Genomic DNA, 21,183 nt, shown 5'->3' with positions numbered 1-21,183 from the left:
CAGCCAGCATGGACCACTTGCTGAGACCCCCACCAGAAACAAATGTTAGTCTTCAGCTACTGTGATTCAATCCTGGTGTTATCAAGGAATGGAGGTCTGCACTGGATACACAAAAGGCCATCCAACTGAATAGTTGAAAATTGTGCTCCTGGACTGACCTCCCCAGACAAGCACAGTTCATCTGCGCATAGTTTGTATGTCCTGTCCTCAAATAGAACAAATCCAATCCAATCTGGCCATTTACCTCCTACTCTGTCTACTCATGATCATCAACAGAGTAATGGAAGGTGTTGTCAACAGTGCGAATAAGCAGCATTTTCATCAATAACCTACACTAACTCCCCAAGTACCTGTTTACCGATCAGTTTGGGTTCTGCCTGGCTCATTCAGCCCAGACCTCGTTACAGCCTAGCTCCAAACATGGACAAAAGAACTGAAACCCAGAGGTGGGTTGAAAGTTGATGTCGGGACAATAAGGCAAAATTTGACAATCTGGCATCAAGGAATCCTTGTGAAATTCAATGGGAATTAGTGGTAAATAAAGCACTAGATGTTTCCTTATCTAGAATAAAGAAAGATGTGGAAGCTCCTCAGTGTTATGTTCTAGATCCAAAGATCTTGACGGTTTCATCAATGATCTTCTGTCCACCATGGGGATGTTTGCTGGTAATTGCAGTGTTCAATTCCATTCGCGACTCCTTAGATACTGAAGCAGTTTTGTTGCTTGCATGCAGGAAAACCGGAGCAACAGCAGGTTTGGGTTGATAAGTGGCACCTGACATTTGTATTGCATGAGCATCAGGCAATAACCATCTCCAAGATTGTTTTAACACTACCCTCCCTTGACATTCACAACCTTATATTGGCTAGATCCTCCACAATCAGTATCCTGAGGGTCATGATTAAGCTTAAGTGATATATAAATATATAAATACTGTATGAATAAATAATAGGTCAGAATTTTAGTATTCTGTGATATGTAATTCACCGTCTGATCTCTCCCCAAAGCCTGACCGCGATGTGCAAGGCACAAATCAGGAATGTGATAAAATACTCCACTTAGCTGGATGATTGTGTGTCCAACATAGCTCAATACGTTTAACCAGGACAAATCAGCCCACTTGATCAGCACTCCATCCAACATCTTAAACAGCCATTGCCTTCACCACCGACACACATTGGCAGTAATGTGTTATTACGATTCCGGACCAGACCCAACAGTTGCTAGGATACCGGATAGAAACCCCAATATTTTATTTTAATTTGTAAGACGGAGAGGAAAGGAGTGATTTCACAAAATAGGGATATGGAATATTAAAACAAACTTCATTACTAACACCGTATTTAAATATCTTTCACGTCACACAAGTAAATAGCTTACAATTACCCCTAAAATGTTAATAATTACCATGACCCAATAACCCTTAACTGCTATCTTTATTCCCACTCAAACAACAAAACCACCTCGGGTCACAATCCACTTTGAAATACAGTTAGCAGGCTCAGGAATACTTACTGTACAGAGCTTTCTTTGATACTCCACTTTGAGAAAGAGAGATCTTGAGTCTGCTTGAAAAAAAGAGACCTGACCCCCTGTCAGAATAACGCAGAATATCTGGCTGTATTTCTTCAGAACCTTCCCAGCTTGCCTTCCACCTAAAAACTAACGGAACTGCTTGGAAAGAAACCGCTAGTCTGTCTACAGACAGATCTTTAACTGAATGAGCAACCGCTTCACATCTGAAACTGAACTGAATCCACAACATCTGACTGCTTCAGCCCCTGGCGCCTCGCGTTAACTACCTCATCTCGCTCAGCTGAACGCAATGTCCCTAATTATCTACTCCCCAGGGATCCATCTTGATATAAAATGGAAGTCCGTTAGCCCAAACTTTTGGGTGCTTTAATTGCACCTGACTCCACAAACCTAGCCGTCTTTCAAACCAGATTTTTTTACAAACATGACTGCAGCAGTCATACACACTATCCCAGGCTTTTAACCCTTACTGCACCAAATACATGTGATACAATATAGCTGAAATTCCCACATTCATCAGTGTACCATTTACAAGATGCACTGTGCAGACTCAACAAGACTTATTTGACAGCACATACAAAGAGCAATACAGCACAGGAACAGGCCCTTCGGCCCTCCAAGCCTGCGCAGATCACGTGTCCCATCTAGACCAATTGTCTGTATCCTTCTATACCCCATCTGTTCATGTGCCTATCGAGATAAGTCTGAAAGGTCGCTAACGTATCTGCCTCAACCACCTCACTGGGCCGTGCATTCCAGGCCACCACCACCCTCTGTGTAAAAAAAACTTCCCCCGCACATCTCCACTGAACCTTTCCCCCCTCACCATGAACTTGTGCCCCCTTGTAATTGTCATTTCCACCCTGGGAAAAAGCCTCCAACTGTTCACCCTATCTATACCCCTCATAATTTTATAAACTTCTATCAGGTCGCCCCTCAGCCTCCGTCTCTCCAGGGAGAACAATCCCAGTTTATTCAATCTCTCCTCATAGCTAATACCCTCCATACCAGGCAACATCCTGGTAAACCTTTTCTGTCTCTCCAAAGCCTCCACATCCTTCTGGTAGTGCGGTGACCAGAATTGGACACAGTATTCCAAATGTGGCCTGACCAAAGTTCTATATAAATTGTAACATAGTTCTCGAGCTTTTATACTCGATACCCTGTCCTATGAAGGCAAGCATGCCATATGCTTTCTTTACCACCATTTCCACCTGTGCTGCCACTTTTAAGGATCTGTGGACCTGCATGCCCAGATCTCTCTGTGTGTCTTTATGCTCCTGATGGTTCTGCCATTTATTTTATAACTCCCACCTGAATTGGATCTACCAAAATGCATCAACTAGCATTTGTCCGGGTTAAATTCTATCTGCCATTTCTCTGCAACTCCTGCAATCTTAGAATCATCCGCAAACTTGCTAATCAGACCCGCTACGTTTTGTTCCAAGTCATTTATATATATATTACAAAGAGCAGAGGTCCCAGAACTGATCCCTGCGGAACACCACTAGTTACAGACCTCCATTCGGAGAAACACCCTTCCACTGCTACCCTCTGTCTTCTATGGCCAAGCCCGTTCTGGATCCATCCAGCTCGTTCACCCCGACCCCATGTGATCTAATCTTTTGCACCTCATCAAATGCTTCACTAAAGTCCATGTAGACAACATCCACCTCTTTCCTCGTCAATCATTTCTCTCACCTCAAAAAAAAAATTCAATCAAATTAGTGAGATATGACCTCCCTCGTACAAAACCGTGCTGTCTGTCGCTAATCAGACCATTCACCTCCAACTGTGCAGAGATCCTATCTCTGAGAATCTTTCCCAACAATTTCACTATCACTGACGTCAAGCTCACTGGCCTATAATTACCCAAATTATCCTTGCAACCCTTCTTAAATATCGATACAACGTTGGCTACTCTCCAATCCTCTGAGATCTCACCAATGGCCAATGAGGACACAAAGATTTCCGACAGAGGCCCGGCGATTTCATCTCTTAGAATTATCATAGAATTTACAGTGCAGAAGGAGGCCATTCAGCCCATCGAGTCTGCACCGGCTCTTGGAAATAGCACCCTACCCAAGGTCCACATCTCCACCCTATCCCCATAACCCAGTAACTCCACCCAACACTAAGGGCAATTTTGGACATTAAGGGCAATTTAGCATGACCAATCCACCTAACCTTGCACATCTTTGGACTGTGGGAGGCAACCGGAGGAAACCCACGCGCACACGGGGAGAACATGCAGACTCCACACAGACAGTGACCCAAGCCGGAATCGAACCTGGGACCCTAGAGCTGTGAAGCAATTGTGCTATCCACAATGCTCCCATGCTGCCACTTACCTCCCTCAGTAACCTGGGATGGATGCAATTTGGCCTATTTGTCTACCTCAATGCTTTTTGACACACCTAACACTTCCTCCCTCGTAATAACACAACCCACTAAGACACCACCAATCAACGTGTCCCTTTCCTTTGTGAATACCGATGCAAAGTACTCATTAAGGACCTCACCTACTTCCTCTGGTGCAACACATAATTTCCCTCCTTTGTCCTTGAGTGGACCAACTCTTTCTCTAGCTACCCCGTGTCTGCGTGGGTTTCCTCCGGGTGCTCCGGTTTCCTCCCACAGTCCAAAGATGTGCGGGTTAGGTGAATTGGCCAATGATAAATTGCCCTTAATGTCCAAATTGCCCTTGGTGTTGGGTGGAGGTGTTGAGTTTGGGTAGGGTGCTCTTTCCAAGAGCTGGTGCAGACTCAGGGGGCCGAATGGCCTCCTTCTGCACTGTAGATTCAATGATAATCTATGATTAATCTAGGACAAAGGTTCGGCACAACATCGTGGGCCGAAGGGCCTGTTCTGTGCTGTATTTTCCATGTTCTACCCTCTTGTTCCTAATGTACATCTAAAATGCCTTGGGATTCTCCTTAATCCTGTCTGCCAAGGACATCACAAAGCCTTGTCCTTGTCCACCTAGATGGACAACGGCTGCAGATACAAGCGAACACCATCACTTGCAAGTTTCCCTCAGTGATTCAACATTTCAACCTTGAAATCTATTGGCTTTCCTTCACTGTCACTGAGCCCAAACCCTGACACATTCTTCACAGCTCTGTGATGTACACGACAGAGGCTGCAGTGGTCCCACTTCCCCTCAGCTCTGATGTACATGACAGAGGCTGCAGTGGTCCCACTTCCCCTCAGCTCTGTGATGTACATGACAGAGGCTGCAGTGGTCCCACTTCCCCTCAGCACTGTGATGTACACGACAGAGGCTGCAGTGGTCCCACTCCCCCTCAGCTCTGTGATGTACACGACAGAGGCTGCAGTGGTCCCACTTCCCCTCAGCTCTGTGATGTACATGACAGAGGCTGCAGTGGTCCCACTTCCCCTCAGCTCTGTGATGTATACGACAGAGGCTGCAGTGGCCCCACTTCCCCTCAGCTCTGTGATGTACACGACAGAGGCTGCAGTGGTCCCACTTCCCCTCAGCTCTGATGTACACGACAGAGGCTGCAGTGGGCCCACTTCCCCTCAGCTCTGTGATGTACACGACAGAGGCTGCAGTGGTCCCACTTCCCCTCAGCTCTGTGATGTACACAACAGAGGCTGCAGTGGTCCCACTTCCCCTCAGCTCTGTGATGTACACGACAGAGGCTGCAGTGGTCCCACTTCCCCTCAGCTCTGTGATGTACACGACAGAGGCTGCAGTGGTCCCACTTCCCCTCAGCTCTGTGATGTACACGACAGAGGCTGCAGTGGTCCCACTTCCCCTCAGCTCTGTGATGTACACAACAGAGGCTGCAGTGGTCCCACTTCCCCTCAGCTCTGTGATGTACACGACAGAGGCTGCAGTGGTCCCACTTCCCCTCAGCTCTGATGTACACGACAGAGGCTGCAGTGGGCCCACTTCCCCTCAGCTCTGTGATGTACACGACAGAGGCTGCAGTGGTCCCACTTCCCCTCAGCTCTGTGATGTACACAACAGAGGCTGCAGTGGTCCCACTTCCCCTCAGCTCTGTGATGTACACGACAGAGGCTGCAGTGGTCCCACTTCCCCTCAGCTCTGTGATGTACACAACAGAGGCTGCAGTGGTCCCACTTCCCCTCAGCTCTGTGATGTACATGACAGAGGCTGCAGTGGTCCCACTTCCCCTCAGCTCTGTGATGTATACGACAGAGGCTGCAGTGGCCCCACTTCCCCTCAGCTCTGTGATGTACACGACAGAGGCTGCAGTGGTCCCACTTCCCCTCAGCTCTGATGTACACGACAGAGGCTGCAGTGGTCCCACTTCCCCTCAGCTCTGTGATGTACACGACAGGCTGCAGTGGTCCCACTTCCCCTCAGCTCTGTGATGTACACGACAGAGGCTGCAGTGGTCCCACTTCCCCTCAGCACTGTGATGTACACGACAGAGGCTGCAGTGGGCCCACTTCCCCTCAGCTCTGTGATGTACACGACAGAGGCTGCAGTGGTCCCACTTCCCCTCAGCTCTGTGATGTACACGACAGAGGCTGCAGTGGTCCCACTTCCCCTCAGCTCTGTGATGTACACGACAGAGGCTGCAGTGGGCCCACTTCCCCTCAGCTCTGTGATGTACACGACAGAGGCTGCAGTGGGCCCACTTCCCCTCAGCTCTGATGTACACAACAGAGGCTGCAGTGGTTCAACCACCTTTTTAAAGGCAATTGCAGAGGGGCATGAACAAATTTTTTTTTTAAACCACTTGGACAAACAATCTTGAGCTCTGATATGTGATTTGTTTGTCGTCTCTGACCTGTCACTCCTTTGACCTCTCTCACAGCCTTCTGCTTCTCGGTTTCATGTCGGTATGACTGCTTACTGTGAGCTCTTTACCCGCTGGCTCTTCTGAACTCCATCTTCCACATGTCTTGGTTCTCACAGTTGAAAGCAATGATGATTATTAATATCAAAAGCATGGAACACCTTGTCCACCGTGGTCATTTCTTCCTGGAGGGAGGCACTTTTAACCAGATGATATGTCTTGGAACAGAAGCCATTTCATGACCATTCTAAGCAGATGGAAATCTCAGCAATTCTTCAAACCTTTTTGCTGTACTCCCAATCTTTATGATGACAACAAGTCACGAGGAAGTAAACGTTTGTTATGAAATTATGGAGGATAGCTGATGCAAATCCTATTTTCTTTTCCAATGCCGTGTGAAGTTCTGCGTGGGAGCAATAGTATTAAACGCTTCTTCAAGAGGTTGAGACCTTTAAAGGTGAGGCTGGGTCTCACGGTGAAGGTACAGCCTTGTGTAGCAGTAAACTCTGTGTTGAGTTGGCAATAGGCTTGATGCAATTCACCTCTGCTATCCTGATCAAGAGAGATGAAAAAGCAACTATTGTTTCTACCCCTGACCAGCATTGTCATCTCTGAATTATGTACAATAATTCTGAATGAGGATCGATCAGGTCCTCCTGTGATACCATCCTGGAGAAATAGCCCACAGATGCTCACTGTCTTGGCCTTCCAATGAAGAGTAACTGGTAAAGTAAACAAGTGGTATGTTGGCCTTCAATATGAGAGGATTTGAGTACAGGGATGCCTTGCTCCTCGGCCCAACGAGCTTCATCAGTGACATCCCATCAGAAGGTCAGAAGTGGGGATGTTTACGGATGACTGCACAATGTTCAGCACCATTCACGACTCCTCAAACACTGAAGCAGTCCCTGTCCAAATGCAGCAATATCCAGGCTTGGGCTGACAAAAGGCAAGATACATTCATGCCACACAAGTGCCAGGCAATGGCCATCTCTGACGAGAGGATCTAACCACTGCCCCTTGACATTCAATGACATTACCATTGCTGAATCCCCCACAATCAACATCCTGGGGGTTACCATCGATCAGAAACTGGACTAGCCATATTAATACTGTGGCTACCAGGGCAGGTCAAAGGCTGGGAATCCTGCAGCGATTAACTCACCTCCTGACCCCTCAAAGCCTGTCCACCATCTACAAGGCACAAGTCAGGAGTGTAATCGAACACTCACCACTTGCCTGGATGAGTGCAGCTCCAACAACACTCGGCACCATCCAGGAAAAGAAACCCGCTCGATTGTTCCTCCTTCCACAAACTTTCACTCCCTGCACCACCGACGAATAGCGGTAGCCGTGTGTACCATCTACAAGATGCTCTGCAATAACTCACCAAGGTTCCTCAGACAGCACCTTCCCAACCCACGACCCCTACAATCTAAAGGACAAGAGCAGCAGATACCTGGGAACCTCACCACCTGGAGGTTCCCCTTCAGGTCACTCACCACCCTGACTGGGAAATATATCGCCGTTCCTTCACTGTCACTGGGGAAACATTCTGGAACTCCCTCCCCAGCAGCACAAGGACTGCACGAGGTTCAAGAAGGCAACTCACCCCCACCTTCTGAAGGGCAACTAGGGATGGGTAATAAATGTTAGCCTAACCAGCGACACCCACACAGGTAAAGAAATTTTTAAAAACCGCCTGGAGTATTGTGTGCAGTTTTGGTCTCCCTCTCTGAGGAAGGATGTTCTTGCTGTGGAGGGGGTGCAGCGAAGGTTTACCAGGCTGATTCCTGGGATGGTGGGACTGACGTATGAGGAGAGATTGAATTGGTTAGGATTTTATTCACTGGAGTTCAGAACAGTGAGGGGAAATCTCAGAAACCTATAAAATTCTAACAGTACAGAACAGGGTAGATGCAGGAAGGATGTTCCCGATGGTGGGTGTGACCAGAACCAGGGGTCACAGTCGGAGGATACGGGGTGGACCATTTAGGACAGAGAGGAAGAGAAATTTCTTCGCCCAGAAAATGGTGAGCCTGTGGAATTCGTTACCACAGAAAGTAGTTGAGTCCAAAAGATTGTCTGGTTTCAAGAAACAGTTAGATCGAGCACTTAGGGGGAATGGGATCAAAGGATCCGGGGGAAAGCAGGATTAGGCTATTGAGTTGGATGATCAGCCATGATCATGAATGGCCTCCTCCTGCTCCTGTTTTCTATGTTCCTATGTGCCAGAGGGTTGCTTGCGTTTAGGAGCTGATTCCGGAAAGAGTCATTGATTTCTGAAGTACTGGGAATGGGAGCGGTGAAAGGAAAAGCATTCCAATTAATTGAGCATGATTTTGGATAAATTGGCCAACCTGCACTCCCCACGCGCGCAGTGAGTGTGTCTGATCGGTGTCACTGCTCCATCTCTGACCTGTGCTCCATTGAGGTGTACTGAGTATGTGCAAACTTGTAACTGGCTGTTCATGCAGACAACTGGAGTGTGGTTTATTTCCACAGAAGTGGAGTGGTCCTGAGAAACTGCTGGCATTGGATGAGCTGATTGATCGCTGCGAAACCTCTCAGATCAAATACATGATGCAGGTCATTGAGCCTCAGTTCCAGCGTGACTTCATCTCCCTCCTTCCAAAAGAGGTACGTGTCGACGTGGGCATCAGCACTTGTGAGCTGCTGATGCACAACATGAGCGAGACTATTGCTTTCACATCACACACTGAAATAAATTAGAGGGGCTCGTCCCAGTAAAGCAGATCACTGCGTGACCAGGTTTGTTCCCTGGTTTATTTCCTGTGAATTGCTGAAGTAAATATGTATCTGCAGGTGGTCAGTGCTTTTCATTGCCCCTCTATCCCTCCTCTTTCACTGTCGACTGATGCAAGATTGAAGTTTGTTTCAACACCCACAAGCCTGATGGCTCTGATGTCCGTACACCCCGCCTTTCTCCAGCTCTGATGTCTATTCTCCCTGCCTTTCTCCAGCTCTGATGTCCGTACTCCCTGCCTTTCTCCAGCTCTGATGTCCGTACTCCCCGCCTTTCTCCAGCTCTGATGTCCGTACTCCCCGCCTTTCTCCAGCTCTGATGTCCGTACTCCCTGCCTTTCTCCAGCTCTGATGTCCGTACTCCCTGCCTTTCTCCAGCTCTGATGTCCGTACTCCCCGCCTTTCTCCAGCTCTGATGTCCGTACTCCCCGCCTTTCTCCAGCTCTGATGTCCGTACTCCCCGCCTTTCTCCAGCTCTGATGTCCGTACTCCCCGCCTTTCTGCAGCTCTGATGTCCGTACTCCCTGCCTTTCTCCAGCTCTGATGTCCATAATCCCCGCCTTTCTGCAGCTCTGATGTCCGTACTCCCTGCCTTTCTCCAGCTCTGATGTCCATAATCCCGCCTTTCTCCAGCTCTGATGTCCATAATCCCCGCCTTTCTGCAGCTCTGATGTCCGTACTCCCCGCCTTTCTCCAGCTCTGATGTCCATACTCCCTGCCTTTCTCCAGCTCTGATGTCCGTACTCCCCACCTTTCTCCAGCTCTGATGTCCGTACTCCCCGCCTTTCTGCAGCTCTGATGTCCGTACTCCCCGCCTTTCTCCAGCTCTGATGTCCGTACTCCCCGCCTTTCTCCAGCTCTGATGTCCGTACTCCCCGCCTTTCTCCAGCTCTGATGTCCGTACTCCCCGCCTTTCTCCAGCTCTGATGTCCGTACTCCCGGCCTTTCTCCAGCTCTGATGTCCGTACTCCCCGCCTTTCTCCAGCTCTGATGTCCGTACTCCCCGCCTTTCTCCAGCTCTAATGTCCGTACTCCCCACCTTTCTCCAGCTCTGATGTCCGTACTCCCCGCCTTTCTCCAGCTCTGATGTCCGTACTCCCTGCCTTTCTCCAGCTCTGATGTCCGTACTCCCCGCCTTTCTCCAGGTCTGATGTCCGTACTCCCTGCCTTTCTCCAGCTCTGATGTCCATAATCCCCGCCTTTCTCCAGCTCTGATGTCCATAATCCCCGCCTTTCTCCAGCTCTGATGTCCGTACTCCCCGCCTTTCTCCAGCTCTGATGTCCGTACTCCCCGCCTTTCTCCAGCTCTGATGTCCGTACTCCCCGCCTTTCTCCAGCTCTGATGTCCGTACTCCCTGCCTTTCTCCAGCTCTGATGTCCGTACTCCCTGCCTTTCTCCAGCTCTGATGTCCGTACTCCCCGCCTTTCTCCAGCTCTGATGTCCGTAATCCCCGCCTTTCTCCAGCTCTGATGTCCGTACTCCCTGCCTTTCTCCAGCTCTGATGTCCGTACTCCCTGCCTTTCTCCAGCTCTGATGTCCGTACTCCGCACCTTTCTCCAGCTCTGATGTCCGTACTCCCCGCCTTTCTCCAGCTCTGATGTCCGTACTCCCTGCCTTTCTCCAGCTCTGATGTCCGTACTCCCTGCCTTTCTCCAGCTCTGATGTCCGTACTCCCCGCCTTTCTCCAGCTCTGATGTCCGTACTCCCCGCCTTTCTCCAGCTCTGATGTCCATAATCCCCGCCTTTCTCCAGCTCTGATGTCCGTACTCCCTGCCTTTCTCCAGCTCTGATGTCCATACTCCCCGCCTTTCTCCAGCTCTGATGTCCGTACTCCCTGCCTTTCTCCAGCTCTGATGTCCGTACTCCCTGCCTTTCTCCAGCTCTGATGTCCGTACTCCCTGCCTTTCTCCAGCTCTGATGTCCGTACTCCCCGCCTTTCTCCAGCTCTGATGTCCATAATCCCCGCCTTTCTCCAGCTCTGATGTCCATACTCCCTGCCTTTCTCCAGCTCTGATGTCCGTACTCCCCGCCTTTCTGCAGCTCTGATGTCCATAATCCCCGCCTTTCTCCAGCTCTGATGTCCATAATCCCCGCCTTTCTCCAGCTCTGATGTCCATAATCCCCGCCTTTCTCCAGCTCTGATGTCCGTACTCCCTGCCTTTCTCCAGCTCTGATGTCCGTACTCCCCGCCTTTCTCCAGCTCTGATGTCCATAATCCCGCCTTTCTGCAGCTCTGACTTCTTGCACATTGACAGTTTTTATTACTCACTAACTGTGACCAACCCTTCAGTCTACAACTAAAAGGTAGCATTTGAAGATCAGGTCGCTTGTATTCCCTCCAATATAGATGTAGAGGAATGACCTAATTGATATGTTTGAGACAATTGAAGGTTTTAATGGGATAGATCGGAAAATATATTTCCTCTGATGAGGTCGAGAACAAAGGTATCATAATCTTAAAATTGTTGTTCACTTGTGTGGCAAAGTATGATGCTCTTTCCCAAGGCCGGTACAAAGAGAACAAAGAAAATTACAGCACAGGAACAGGCCCTTCGGCCCTCCCAGCCTGCGTCGATCCAGATCCTTTATCTAAACCTGTCGCCTATTTTCCAAAGATCTACTTCCCTCTGTGCCCTGCCCGTTCATATATCTGTCTAGATGCATCTTAAATGATGCTATCGTGCCCGCCTCTACCACCTCCGCTGGCAAAGCGTTCCAGGCACCCACCACCCTCTGCGTAAAAAACTTTCCACGCACATCTCCCTTAAACTTTCCCCCTCTCACCTTGAAATCATGACCCCTCGTAATTGACACCCCCACTCTTGGAAAAAGCTTGTTGCTATCCACCCTGTCCATACCTCTCATAATATTGTAGACCTCAATCAGGTCCCCCCTCAACCTCCGTCTTTCCAGCGAAAACAATCCTAATCTACTCAACCTTTCTTCATGGCTAGCACCCTCCATACCAGGCAACATCCTGGTGAACCTCCTCTGCACCCTCTCTAAAGCATCCACATCCTTCTGGTAATGTGGCAACCAGAACTGCACGCAGTATTCCAAATGTGGCCTAACCAAAGTCCTATACAACTGTAACATGACCTGCCGACTCTTGTACTCAATACCCCGTTTGATGAAGGCGAGCATGCCGTATGCCTTCTTGGCCACTCAATCGACCTGCGTTGCCACCTTCAGGGTACAATGGATCTGAACTCCCAGATCTCTCTGTACAACAATTTTCCCCAGGATTCTTCCATTGACCGTAGATTCCGCTCTTGAATTAGGTCTTCCAAAATGCATCACCTCGCATTTGCCTGGATTGAACTCCATCTGCCATTTCTCTGCCCAACTCTCCAATCTATTTATATTTTGCTGTATTCTCTGACAGTCCTCCTCGCTATTTGCAACTCCACCAATCTTAGTATCATCTGCAAACTTGCTAATCAAACCACCTATACCTTCGTCCAGATCATTTAGGTATATCACAAACAACAGTGGTCCGAGCACGGTTCCTTGTGGAACACCACTAGTCACCTTTCTCCATTTTGAGACACTCCCTTCCACCACTACTCTCTGTCTCCTGTTGCCCAGCCAGTTCTTTATCCATCTAGCCAGTACACCCTGAACCCCATACAACTTCACTTTTTCCATCAACCTGCCATGGGAAACTTTATTAAACGCCTTATTGAAGTCCATGTATATGACATCTACAGCCCTTCCCTCATCAATTAACGTTGTCACTTCCTCAAAGAATTCTATTAGGTTTGTAAGACATGACCTTCCCTGCACAAAACCATGCTGCCTATCACTGATAAGTCTATTTTCTTCCAAATGTGAATAGATCCTCTCCCTCAGTATCTTCTCCAACAGTTTGCCTACCACTGACGTCAAGCTCACAGGTTTATAATTCCCTGGATTATCCCTGCTACCCTTCTTAAACAAAGGGACAACATTAACAATTCTCCAGTCCTCCGGGACCTCACCCGTGCTCAAGGATGCTGCAAAGATATCTGTTAAGGCCCCAGCTATTTCTTCCCTCGCTTCCCTCTTGCGAGAATCTCGTACTGTTGGATAAAGATGAAAGTGGTCCTCGGAAGAAGGTGCTAAACTGGGGGAAGGCTAACTACAACAATATTAGGCAGGAACTGAAGCATTTCGATTGGGGGGTGACTGTTTGAGGATAAATCAACATCTGGCATGTGGGAGACTTTCAAATGTCAGTTAATAGGAGTTCAGGACCGGCATGTCCCTATGAGGAAGAAGGATAAGTATGGCAAATTTCGGGAACCTTTGATAACGAGGGATATTGTGAACCTAGTCCAAAAGAAAAAGGAAGCATTTGTCAGGGCTAGAACGCTGGAAACAGACAAAGCCCTTGAGGAATATGAAGCAAGTAGGAAGGAACTTTGAGCCAGGAGTCCGGAGGGCTAAAAGTGGTCACGAAAAGTCATTGGCAAACAGGATTAAGGAGAATCCCAGGGCTTTTTATGTATATAAAGACCAAGAGGGTAGCCAGGGAAAGGGTTGATCCATTCAAAGATGGGGGACGGAATGTGTGTGTGGAACCAGAGAAAATGGGCGAGGTATTGAATGAGCACTTTGCACCTTACTGGTGGGAAGGACTTGGTGGATGATGAGTCTGGGGAAGGGTGTGTGGATAGTCTGGGTCACATTGAGATTAAAAAGGAGGTGTTGGGCGTCTTGAAAAAGATTATGGTGGATAAGCCCCCAGAGCCTGATGGGATCTACCCCAGAATACTGAAGAAGGCAAGGGAGGAAATTGCTGGGGCCTTGACAGAAATCTCATTGGCTACAGGTTAGGTCCCAGAGGACTGGAGAACAGCTAATGTTCCTTTGTTTAAGAAGGGGAGCAAGGATAATCCAGGAAATTGCAGGCCAGTGCGCCATAAGGCCAATGTAGGGAAATTATTGGAGAGGAATCTTCAAGACAGGATTTACTTCCATTTAGAAGCAAATGGGCATATTAGCGAGAGGCAGCATGGTTTTTGTGAAGGGGAGGTTGTGTCTCACTAACTTGATTGAGTTTTATGAGGAGGAACTGACTAAGATGATGATATGAAGGTAGGACAGTGGATGTTGTCTACATGAACTTCAGTAAGGCCTTTGACAAGGTCCCTCATGGCAGACTGGTACAGAAGGTGAAGTCACACGGGATCAGAGATGAGCAGGCAAGATGGATACAGAACTGGCTCTGTCACAGAAGACAGAGGGTAGCAGTGGAAGGATGCTTTTCTGAATGGAGGGCTGTGACTAATGGTGTTCCACAGGGATCAGTGCTGCGATCTTTATTATTTGTAGTAGACATAAATGATTTGGAGGAAAATTTGGAGGAACAGGTCAGATTAGTTGGTTTGCGTCGACACAAAGGTTAATGGGATTGAGGATGATGAGGACTGTCAGGAGAGATGGTGTTTAATTTGGACAAATGTGAGGTAATGCATTTTGGAAGGTCTAATATAGATGGTAAATATACAGTAAATGGCCGAACTCTTTAGAGTAATGATAGACAGAGGGATCTGTGTCCACAGTTCATTGGAAGTGGCGATGCAGTTGGAGAAGCTAGCCAAGAAAGCACATGACATAGAACATAGAACATTACAGCAAGAACAGGCCCTTCAGCCCACAATGTTGTGCCGACCATTTATCCTGATCTAAGATTAGCCGTACCTACACCCTTTCAATTTACTGCTGTCCATGTGCCTGTCTAAGAGTCGCTCAAATGTCCCTAATGACTCTGACTCCACCACCTCTGCTGGCCGTGCATTCCATGCAGCCACCACTCTGTGTAAAGAACCTACCTCATGCTTGCTTTCATTGGCCGGGGCATTGAGTATAAGAATTGGCAAGTCATGTTGCAGCTGTATAGAACCTTAGTTAGGCCACACTTGGAGTATAGTGTTCAATTCTGGTCGCCACACTACCAGAAGGATATGGAGGCTTTGGCGAGGGTTACAAAAGAGGTTTACCAGGATGTTGCCTGGTATGGAGGGCATTAGCTATGTGGAGAGGTTGGATAAACTCGGTTTGTTCTCACTGGAACGATGGAGGTTGAGGGGCGACCTGATAGAGGTCTACAAAATTATGAGGAACATGGCTAGAGTGGATAGTCAGAGGCTTTTTCCCAGGGTGGAAGAGTCACTTACTAGGGGACATAAGTTTAAGGTGCAAGGGGCAATGTTTAGAGGAGATGTGCGTGCAAAGTTTTTTACACAGAGGGTGCCTGGAACTCGCTGCCAGGGGAGGTGGTGGAAGCAGGGACGATAGTGACATTTAAGGGGCATCTTGACAAATACATGAATAGGATGGGAATGGAGGGATACGGACCCAGGAAGTGTGGAAGGTTTTGGGTTAGACGGACAGCATGGTCGGCACGGGCTTGGAGGGCCGAAGGGCCTGTTCCTGTGCTGTACTTTTCTTTGTTGTCAATACTCCTCTCGATTCCCTCCTGTATCTGCAATCAGCAGCTTGTTTGGAGCAGTTTTACAGTGTCTTGTGTTTCTGCCTTGCAGCTGGCACTCTATGTCCTGTCGTTTCTGGAGCCAAGGGACCTGCTGCGGGCAGCACAGACTTGTCGGTATTGGCGCATCTTGGCTGAGGATAACCTGCTCTGGAGAGAGAAATGCAGGGAAGAGGGTGAGTGTCGCGGTGGTGGGATCTTCGCATCTTAATTGCAAGCTACATCCAAGTGCCAACAGAGATAATTGAAATTCAATTCTTGGAGTAACAGTGAGCGTTCTTGGCAGCGTGTTATGTCTGATCTAACAGCACCTGCCAATTGATTCATCAATTTGCAATGCTGTTTGGAGGTAGATTTTGAGACTGTGGGTTACTTTGGCACATTGAACCAAAACCTAATTGAATATTTGATTTTTTCCTATTCTGATGGTTTTCTCATACACCCACACATGTGCTCTGGTTAACAATCAAGAGGGAGAATCCTGGCCCAGTTTCCTGATTGTTCCTGAGGTCTGCGCTAGCATCCCTCTTGCCGTAGACTGAGAACAACAATCTCAGCACCAACTAAAGATCATCAGAGATAGAAACAGAGAAAATAAGAGCAGCCCTTCGCGCCTGCTCCGCCATTCATTCTGATCATGGCTGATCATCCAACTCAGTAACCTGCCCCCCCCCTTCGTCCTAAATGCTTCTTGAAAACATAAAATGTTTTGTACTCAACTACTTCCTGTGGTAATGAATTCCACAGACTCACTACTCTCTGGGTGAAGAAACGTTTCCTCATCTCTGCCCTAACTGGTCTACCCCGTATCCTCCGACTGTGACCCCTGGTTCTGGACACACCCACCATCGGGAACATCCTTCCTTCATCTACCCTGTCCAGTCCTGTTAGAATTTTATAGGTTTCTGAGATTTCCCCTCATTCTTTGGAACTCCAGCGAAAACAATCCTAACCGACTCAGTCTCTCCTCATACATCAGTCCCACCATCCAAAGAATCAGTCTGGTAAACCTTCTCTGCACACCCTCTGTAACTAAAACATCTGTCCTCCGAGAAGGAGACCAAAACTGTGCACACTATTCCCGGTGTGGCCTCACTACGGCCCTATATAATTGCAGGAAGACATCCCTGCTCCTTTACTCGAATCCTCTCTCTATGAAGGTCAACGTACCATTTGCCTCCTTTACCGCCTGCTGTACCTATGCACTTACCTTCGGTGACTCTCCTGATTGAAAGCAATTGCTTTATTTTATATGTAGACCATATGAGGTGGGCTGCAACATTGCCATTCTTCCTCGTGTATTAGAAACTATTCTCTGGGTTTAGTGTCTTTTCACATTCATTGATTCAATTTGATTTATCGTCACATACCAAAGTACAGTGAAAAGTATTTTTCTGCAGCCAAGGGAACGTACACAGTACGTACACAGTAGACAAAGAGAATAATCAACAGAGAACATTGACAGATGGTACATCAACAAACAGTGATTGGTTACAGTGCGGAACAAGGGGCCAAACAAAGCAAATACATGAGCAAGAGCAGCATAGGGCGTCGTGAATAGTGTTCTTACAGGGAACAGATCAGTCCGAGGTTGGAGTCGTTGAGGAGTCTTGGAGCTGTGGGGAAGAAGCTGTGCCTATGTCTGGATGTGCGGGTCTTCAGACTTCTGTACCTTCTGCCTGATGGAAGGGTCTGGAAGAAGGCAATGCCTGGGTGGGAGGGGTCTCTGATAATGCTGTTTGCCTTCCTGAGGCAGCGGGAGGTATAGACAGAAACAATGTGGGGGTGGCAAGTTTGTGTCATGCATTGGGCTGAATTCACTACACTCTGCAGTTTCTTTTTTAAATTTAAATTTTTTTTTTCGAGTACCCAATTATTTATTTTTTGTTCCAATTAAGGGGCAATTTAGCGTGACCAATCCACCTAACCTGCACATCTTTATGTTGTGGGGTGAAACCCACGCAGACATGGGGAGAATGTGCAAACTCCATACGGACAATGACCCAGGGCCGGGATTCGAATCCGGGTCCTCAGCGCGGCAGTCCCAGTGCACTCTGCAGTTTCTTGCGACCTTGGGCCGAGCAGTTGCTATACCAGGCTGTGATGCAGCCGGATAGGATGCTTTCTATGGCACATTTGTAGAAGTTTGTGAGAGTCGATGTAGACATGTCGAATTTCTTTAGCTTCCGAAGGAAGTAGAGGCGTTGTTGGGCTTTCTTGACTGTTGCAACAACGTAAGTGGACCAGGACAGACTGTTGGTGATGGTGACCACCAGGAACTTAAAGCTATTGACCATCTCCGCTTCGGAGCCATTGATGCAGACGAGGGTGTGTGTCATGCTGTGCTTCCTGAAGTCGATGATCAGTTCCTTGGTCTTTCTGACATTAAGAGCGAGTCTATGTCAAAATATTTATGAGGTAGAAAATTGCCTAAATTAAACTGCTGCTGGGGCAGCACGGTGACACAGTGGTTAGCACTGTTGCTTCACAGCTCCAGGTCCGATTCCCGGCTTGGGTAACTGTCTGTGCGGAGTCTGCACGTTCTCCCCGTGTGTGCGTGGGTTTCCTTCTGTGCTCCAGTTTCCTCCCACGGTCCAAAGATGTGCAGGTTAGGTGGGTTGGCCATGATAAATTGCCCTTCGTGTCCAACAAGGTTAGGTTAGGTTACTGGGTTACGCGGATAGGGTGGAGGCGTGGGCTTGGGTGCTCTTTCCAAGAGCCGTTGCAGACTCGATGGGCTGAATGGCCTCCTTCACTATGAATCCTATGCAACCAAATAACTTCAATCCTAGTTGACTCATGAAGCTCTATCAACAATGCTTAATAGCTTGAATCTGATGGATCTGATTCAGTGTTTCTAATTAGTTTACAGCGCACATTTAATGTGCTGTCACTTGCTGTGCGATGTCTGGCATTTTCCTGGATAAGCAGCTACATTTGAAACAGTGGCAAATGAGCTCTTAATGACTAAAAGCGTTTGATGCAATGCATCATCATAGCAACTTCAATGAGGCGGAACATCCCAAGGTGATTGACAATGGCCATCAGACCCAAGGAAGAGACTGGAAGGTTAGGCGAGATTTCTCCTGCTGGAAAGTAGAAATGTGACTTCGCATTTGATATGTTAGAAGGATCATCAATTGAGGCCATATGGATTGAACGTAAGGAACCAAAAAGTGGCAGTCATGTGACTGTTTGCAGGTTGACAGTGAACTCTGAGGGAGATAGAAGAGCAAATATGTCGGTACACCTCTGAGAAATGCAGAAACAATAAGACAGCAGTAGAAGGCATTTTAATAATTATAGGCCAGTCAGTCTAAGCTCGGTAGTGTGTGATTTATTGGAATCAATTCTGAGACAGGATAAACTGTCACTTAGAAAGTTAGAGTAATCGAGGACAGTCAGCATGGATTTGTTACGGAAGGTTGTGTCTGACTAACTTGATTGAATTTTTTGAGGAGATAAGACGGTGGATTGATGAGGGTAGTGCAGTTGATGTGGTCTACCCAGACTTCAGCAAGGCTTTTGACAAGGTGCCACATGGGAGACTGGGCTGGCTGCCCTATCCTACAGAATAACACAGATAGGAACAGGAAGAGGCCCCCTCAAGCCTCTTCTGCCATAGTGTGGCACGGTGGCGCAGTGGTTCGCACTGCTGCCTCACGGCGCCCAGGACCCGGGTTCGATCCTGGCCCTGGGTTACTGTCCGTGTGGAGTTTGCACATTCTCCCCGTGTCTGTGGGTTTCACCCCCACAACCCAAAGATGTACAGTGTAGGTGGATTGGATACGCTAAATTGCCCCTTAATTGGAAACATTTTAAAAAATAGCGCCTCCTGCCATTCAATGAAATCATAGTTAATCTGTGATCACGCTCCATATGTCCACATTTGTCACATATAGAATCGAATCATAGAATGTTTACGGCACAAAGAGGGGCCACGTGGTTCGTTGTGTCTGCGTCTACTGAAAAATAATCTTTTTTTTTTTAATAAATATTTTATTGAAAATTTTTGGTCAGCCAACACAGTACATTGTGCATCCTTTACACAACATTATAACAATACAGATAATAATGACCTTTTTTATATAAACAAAAAACAACAAATAAATAAATATTAAATAACAAAAATGAAAACTAGCCCTAATTGGCAACTGCCTTGTCACAGGCTATACCCCCCCCCCCCCCACCCACCCCCCCCCCCCCCCCCCCCCCCCCCCCCCCCCCCCCCAAGTCCTGGGCTGCTGCTGCTGCCTTCTTTTTTCCCCCATCTATCTTTCCGCAAGATATTCGACGAACGGTTGCCACCGCCTGGTGAACCCTTGAGCCGACCCCCTTAGGACGAACTTAATCCGCTCTAGCTTTATGAACCCCGCCATATCAGTTATCCAGGTCTCCACCCCCGGGGGCTTGGCTTCTTTCCACATTAGCAATATCCTGCGCCGGGCTACTAGGGACGCAAAGGCCAAAACATCGGCCTCTCTCGCCTCCTGCACTCCCGGCTCTTGTGCAACCCCAAATATAGCCAACCCCCAGCTTGGTTCGACCCAGACTCCTACTACTTTTGAAAGCGCCTTTGTCACCCCCACCCAAAACCCCTGTAGTGCCGGGCATGACCAAAACATATGGGTATGATTCGCTGGGCTTCTCGAGCACCTCGCACACCTATCCTCCACCCCAAAAAATTTACTGAGCCGTGTTCCAGTCATATGTGCCCTGTGTAATACCTTAAACTGAATCAGGCTTAGCCTGGCGCACGAGGACAACGAGTTTGCCCTGTTTAGGGCATCTGCCCACAGCCCCTCCTCGATCTCCTCCCCTAGCTCTTCTTCCCATTTCCCTTTTAGTTCGTCCACCATAGTCTCCCCTTCGTCCCTCATTTCCCTATATATATCCGACACCTTACCATCCCCCACCCATTTCTTTGAGATGACTCTGTCCTGCACCTCTTGTGTCGGGAGCTGCGGGAATTCCCTCACCTGTTGCCTCGCAAAAGCCCTCAATTGCATGTACCTGAATGCATTCCCTTGGGGCAACCCATATTTCTCGGTCAGCGCTCCCAGACTTGCGAACTTCCCGTCCACAAACCGATCTTTCAGTTGCGTTATTCCTGCTCTTTGCCACATTCCATATCCCCCATCCATTCCCCCCGGGGCAAACCTATGGTTGTTTCTTATCGGGGACCCCCCCAATGCTACGGTCTTTCCCCTATGTCGTCTCCACTGTCCCCAAATCTTCAGTGTAGCTACCACCACCGGGCTCGTGGTGTAGTTCCTCGGTGAGAACGGCAATGGGGCTGTCACCATAGCCTGCAGGCTGGTCCCCCTACAGGACGCCCTCTCTAATCTCTTCCACGCCGCTCCCTCCTCCTCTCCCATCCACTTACTCACCATTGAAATATTAGCGGCCCAATAATACTCACTTAGGCTCGGTAATGCCAGCCCCCCCCTATCCTTACTACGCTGTAAGAATCCCTTCCTCACTCTCGGAGTCTTCCCGGCCCAAACAAAACCCATGATGCTCTTTTCTATCCTTTTAAAAAAAAAAAAGCCTTCGTGATCACCACCGGGAGGCACTGAAACACAAAGAGGAATCTCGGGAGGACCAC

The 21,183-nt window shown here is 48.3% G+C and overlaps 1 protein-coding gene across 5 annotated transcripts in view; it reads left to right on the top strand.

Moving 5' to 3' along the window:
• Positions 1 to 21,183, top strand: part of LOC140392177 (F-box/WD repeat-containing protein 7-like) — a 321,680-nt gene that overhangs the window by 250,037 nt on the left and 50,460 nt on the right. For all 5 annotated transcript variants that reach the window (XM_072477557.1, XM_072477556.1, XM_072477555.1 and 2 more), the window contains 2 exons: positions 8,839 to 8,973; positions 15,628 to 15,751. In XM_072477557.1, coding sequence (XP_072333658.1) covers positions 8,839 to 8,973; positions 15,628 to 15,751 — 259 coding nt within the window. The remainder of the gene's footprint in view (positions 1 to 8,838; positions 8,974 to 15,627; positions 15,752 to 21,183) is intronic.

This window comes from Scyliorhinus torazame, chromosome 15 (assembly GCF_047496885.1).
Source record: "Scyliorhinus torazame isolate Kashiwa2021f chromosome 15, sScyTor2.1, whole genome shotgun sequence".
Lineage (NCBI taxonomy): Eukaryota > Metazoa > Chordata > Chondrichthyes > Carcharhiniformes > Scyliorhinidae > Scyliorhinus > Scyliorhinus torazame.
Note: the sequence above shows the minus strand (reverse complement) of the source record. Positions and strands in the feature narration are given on the sequence as shown.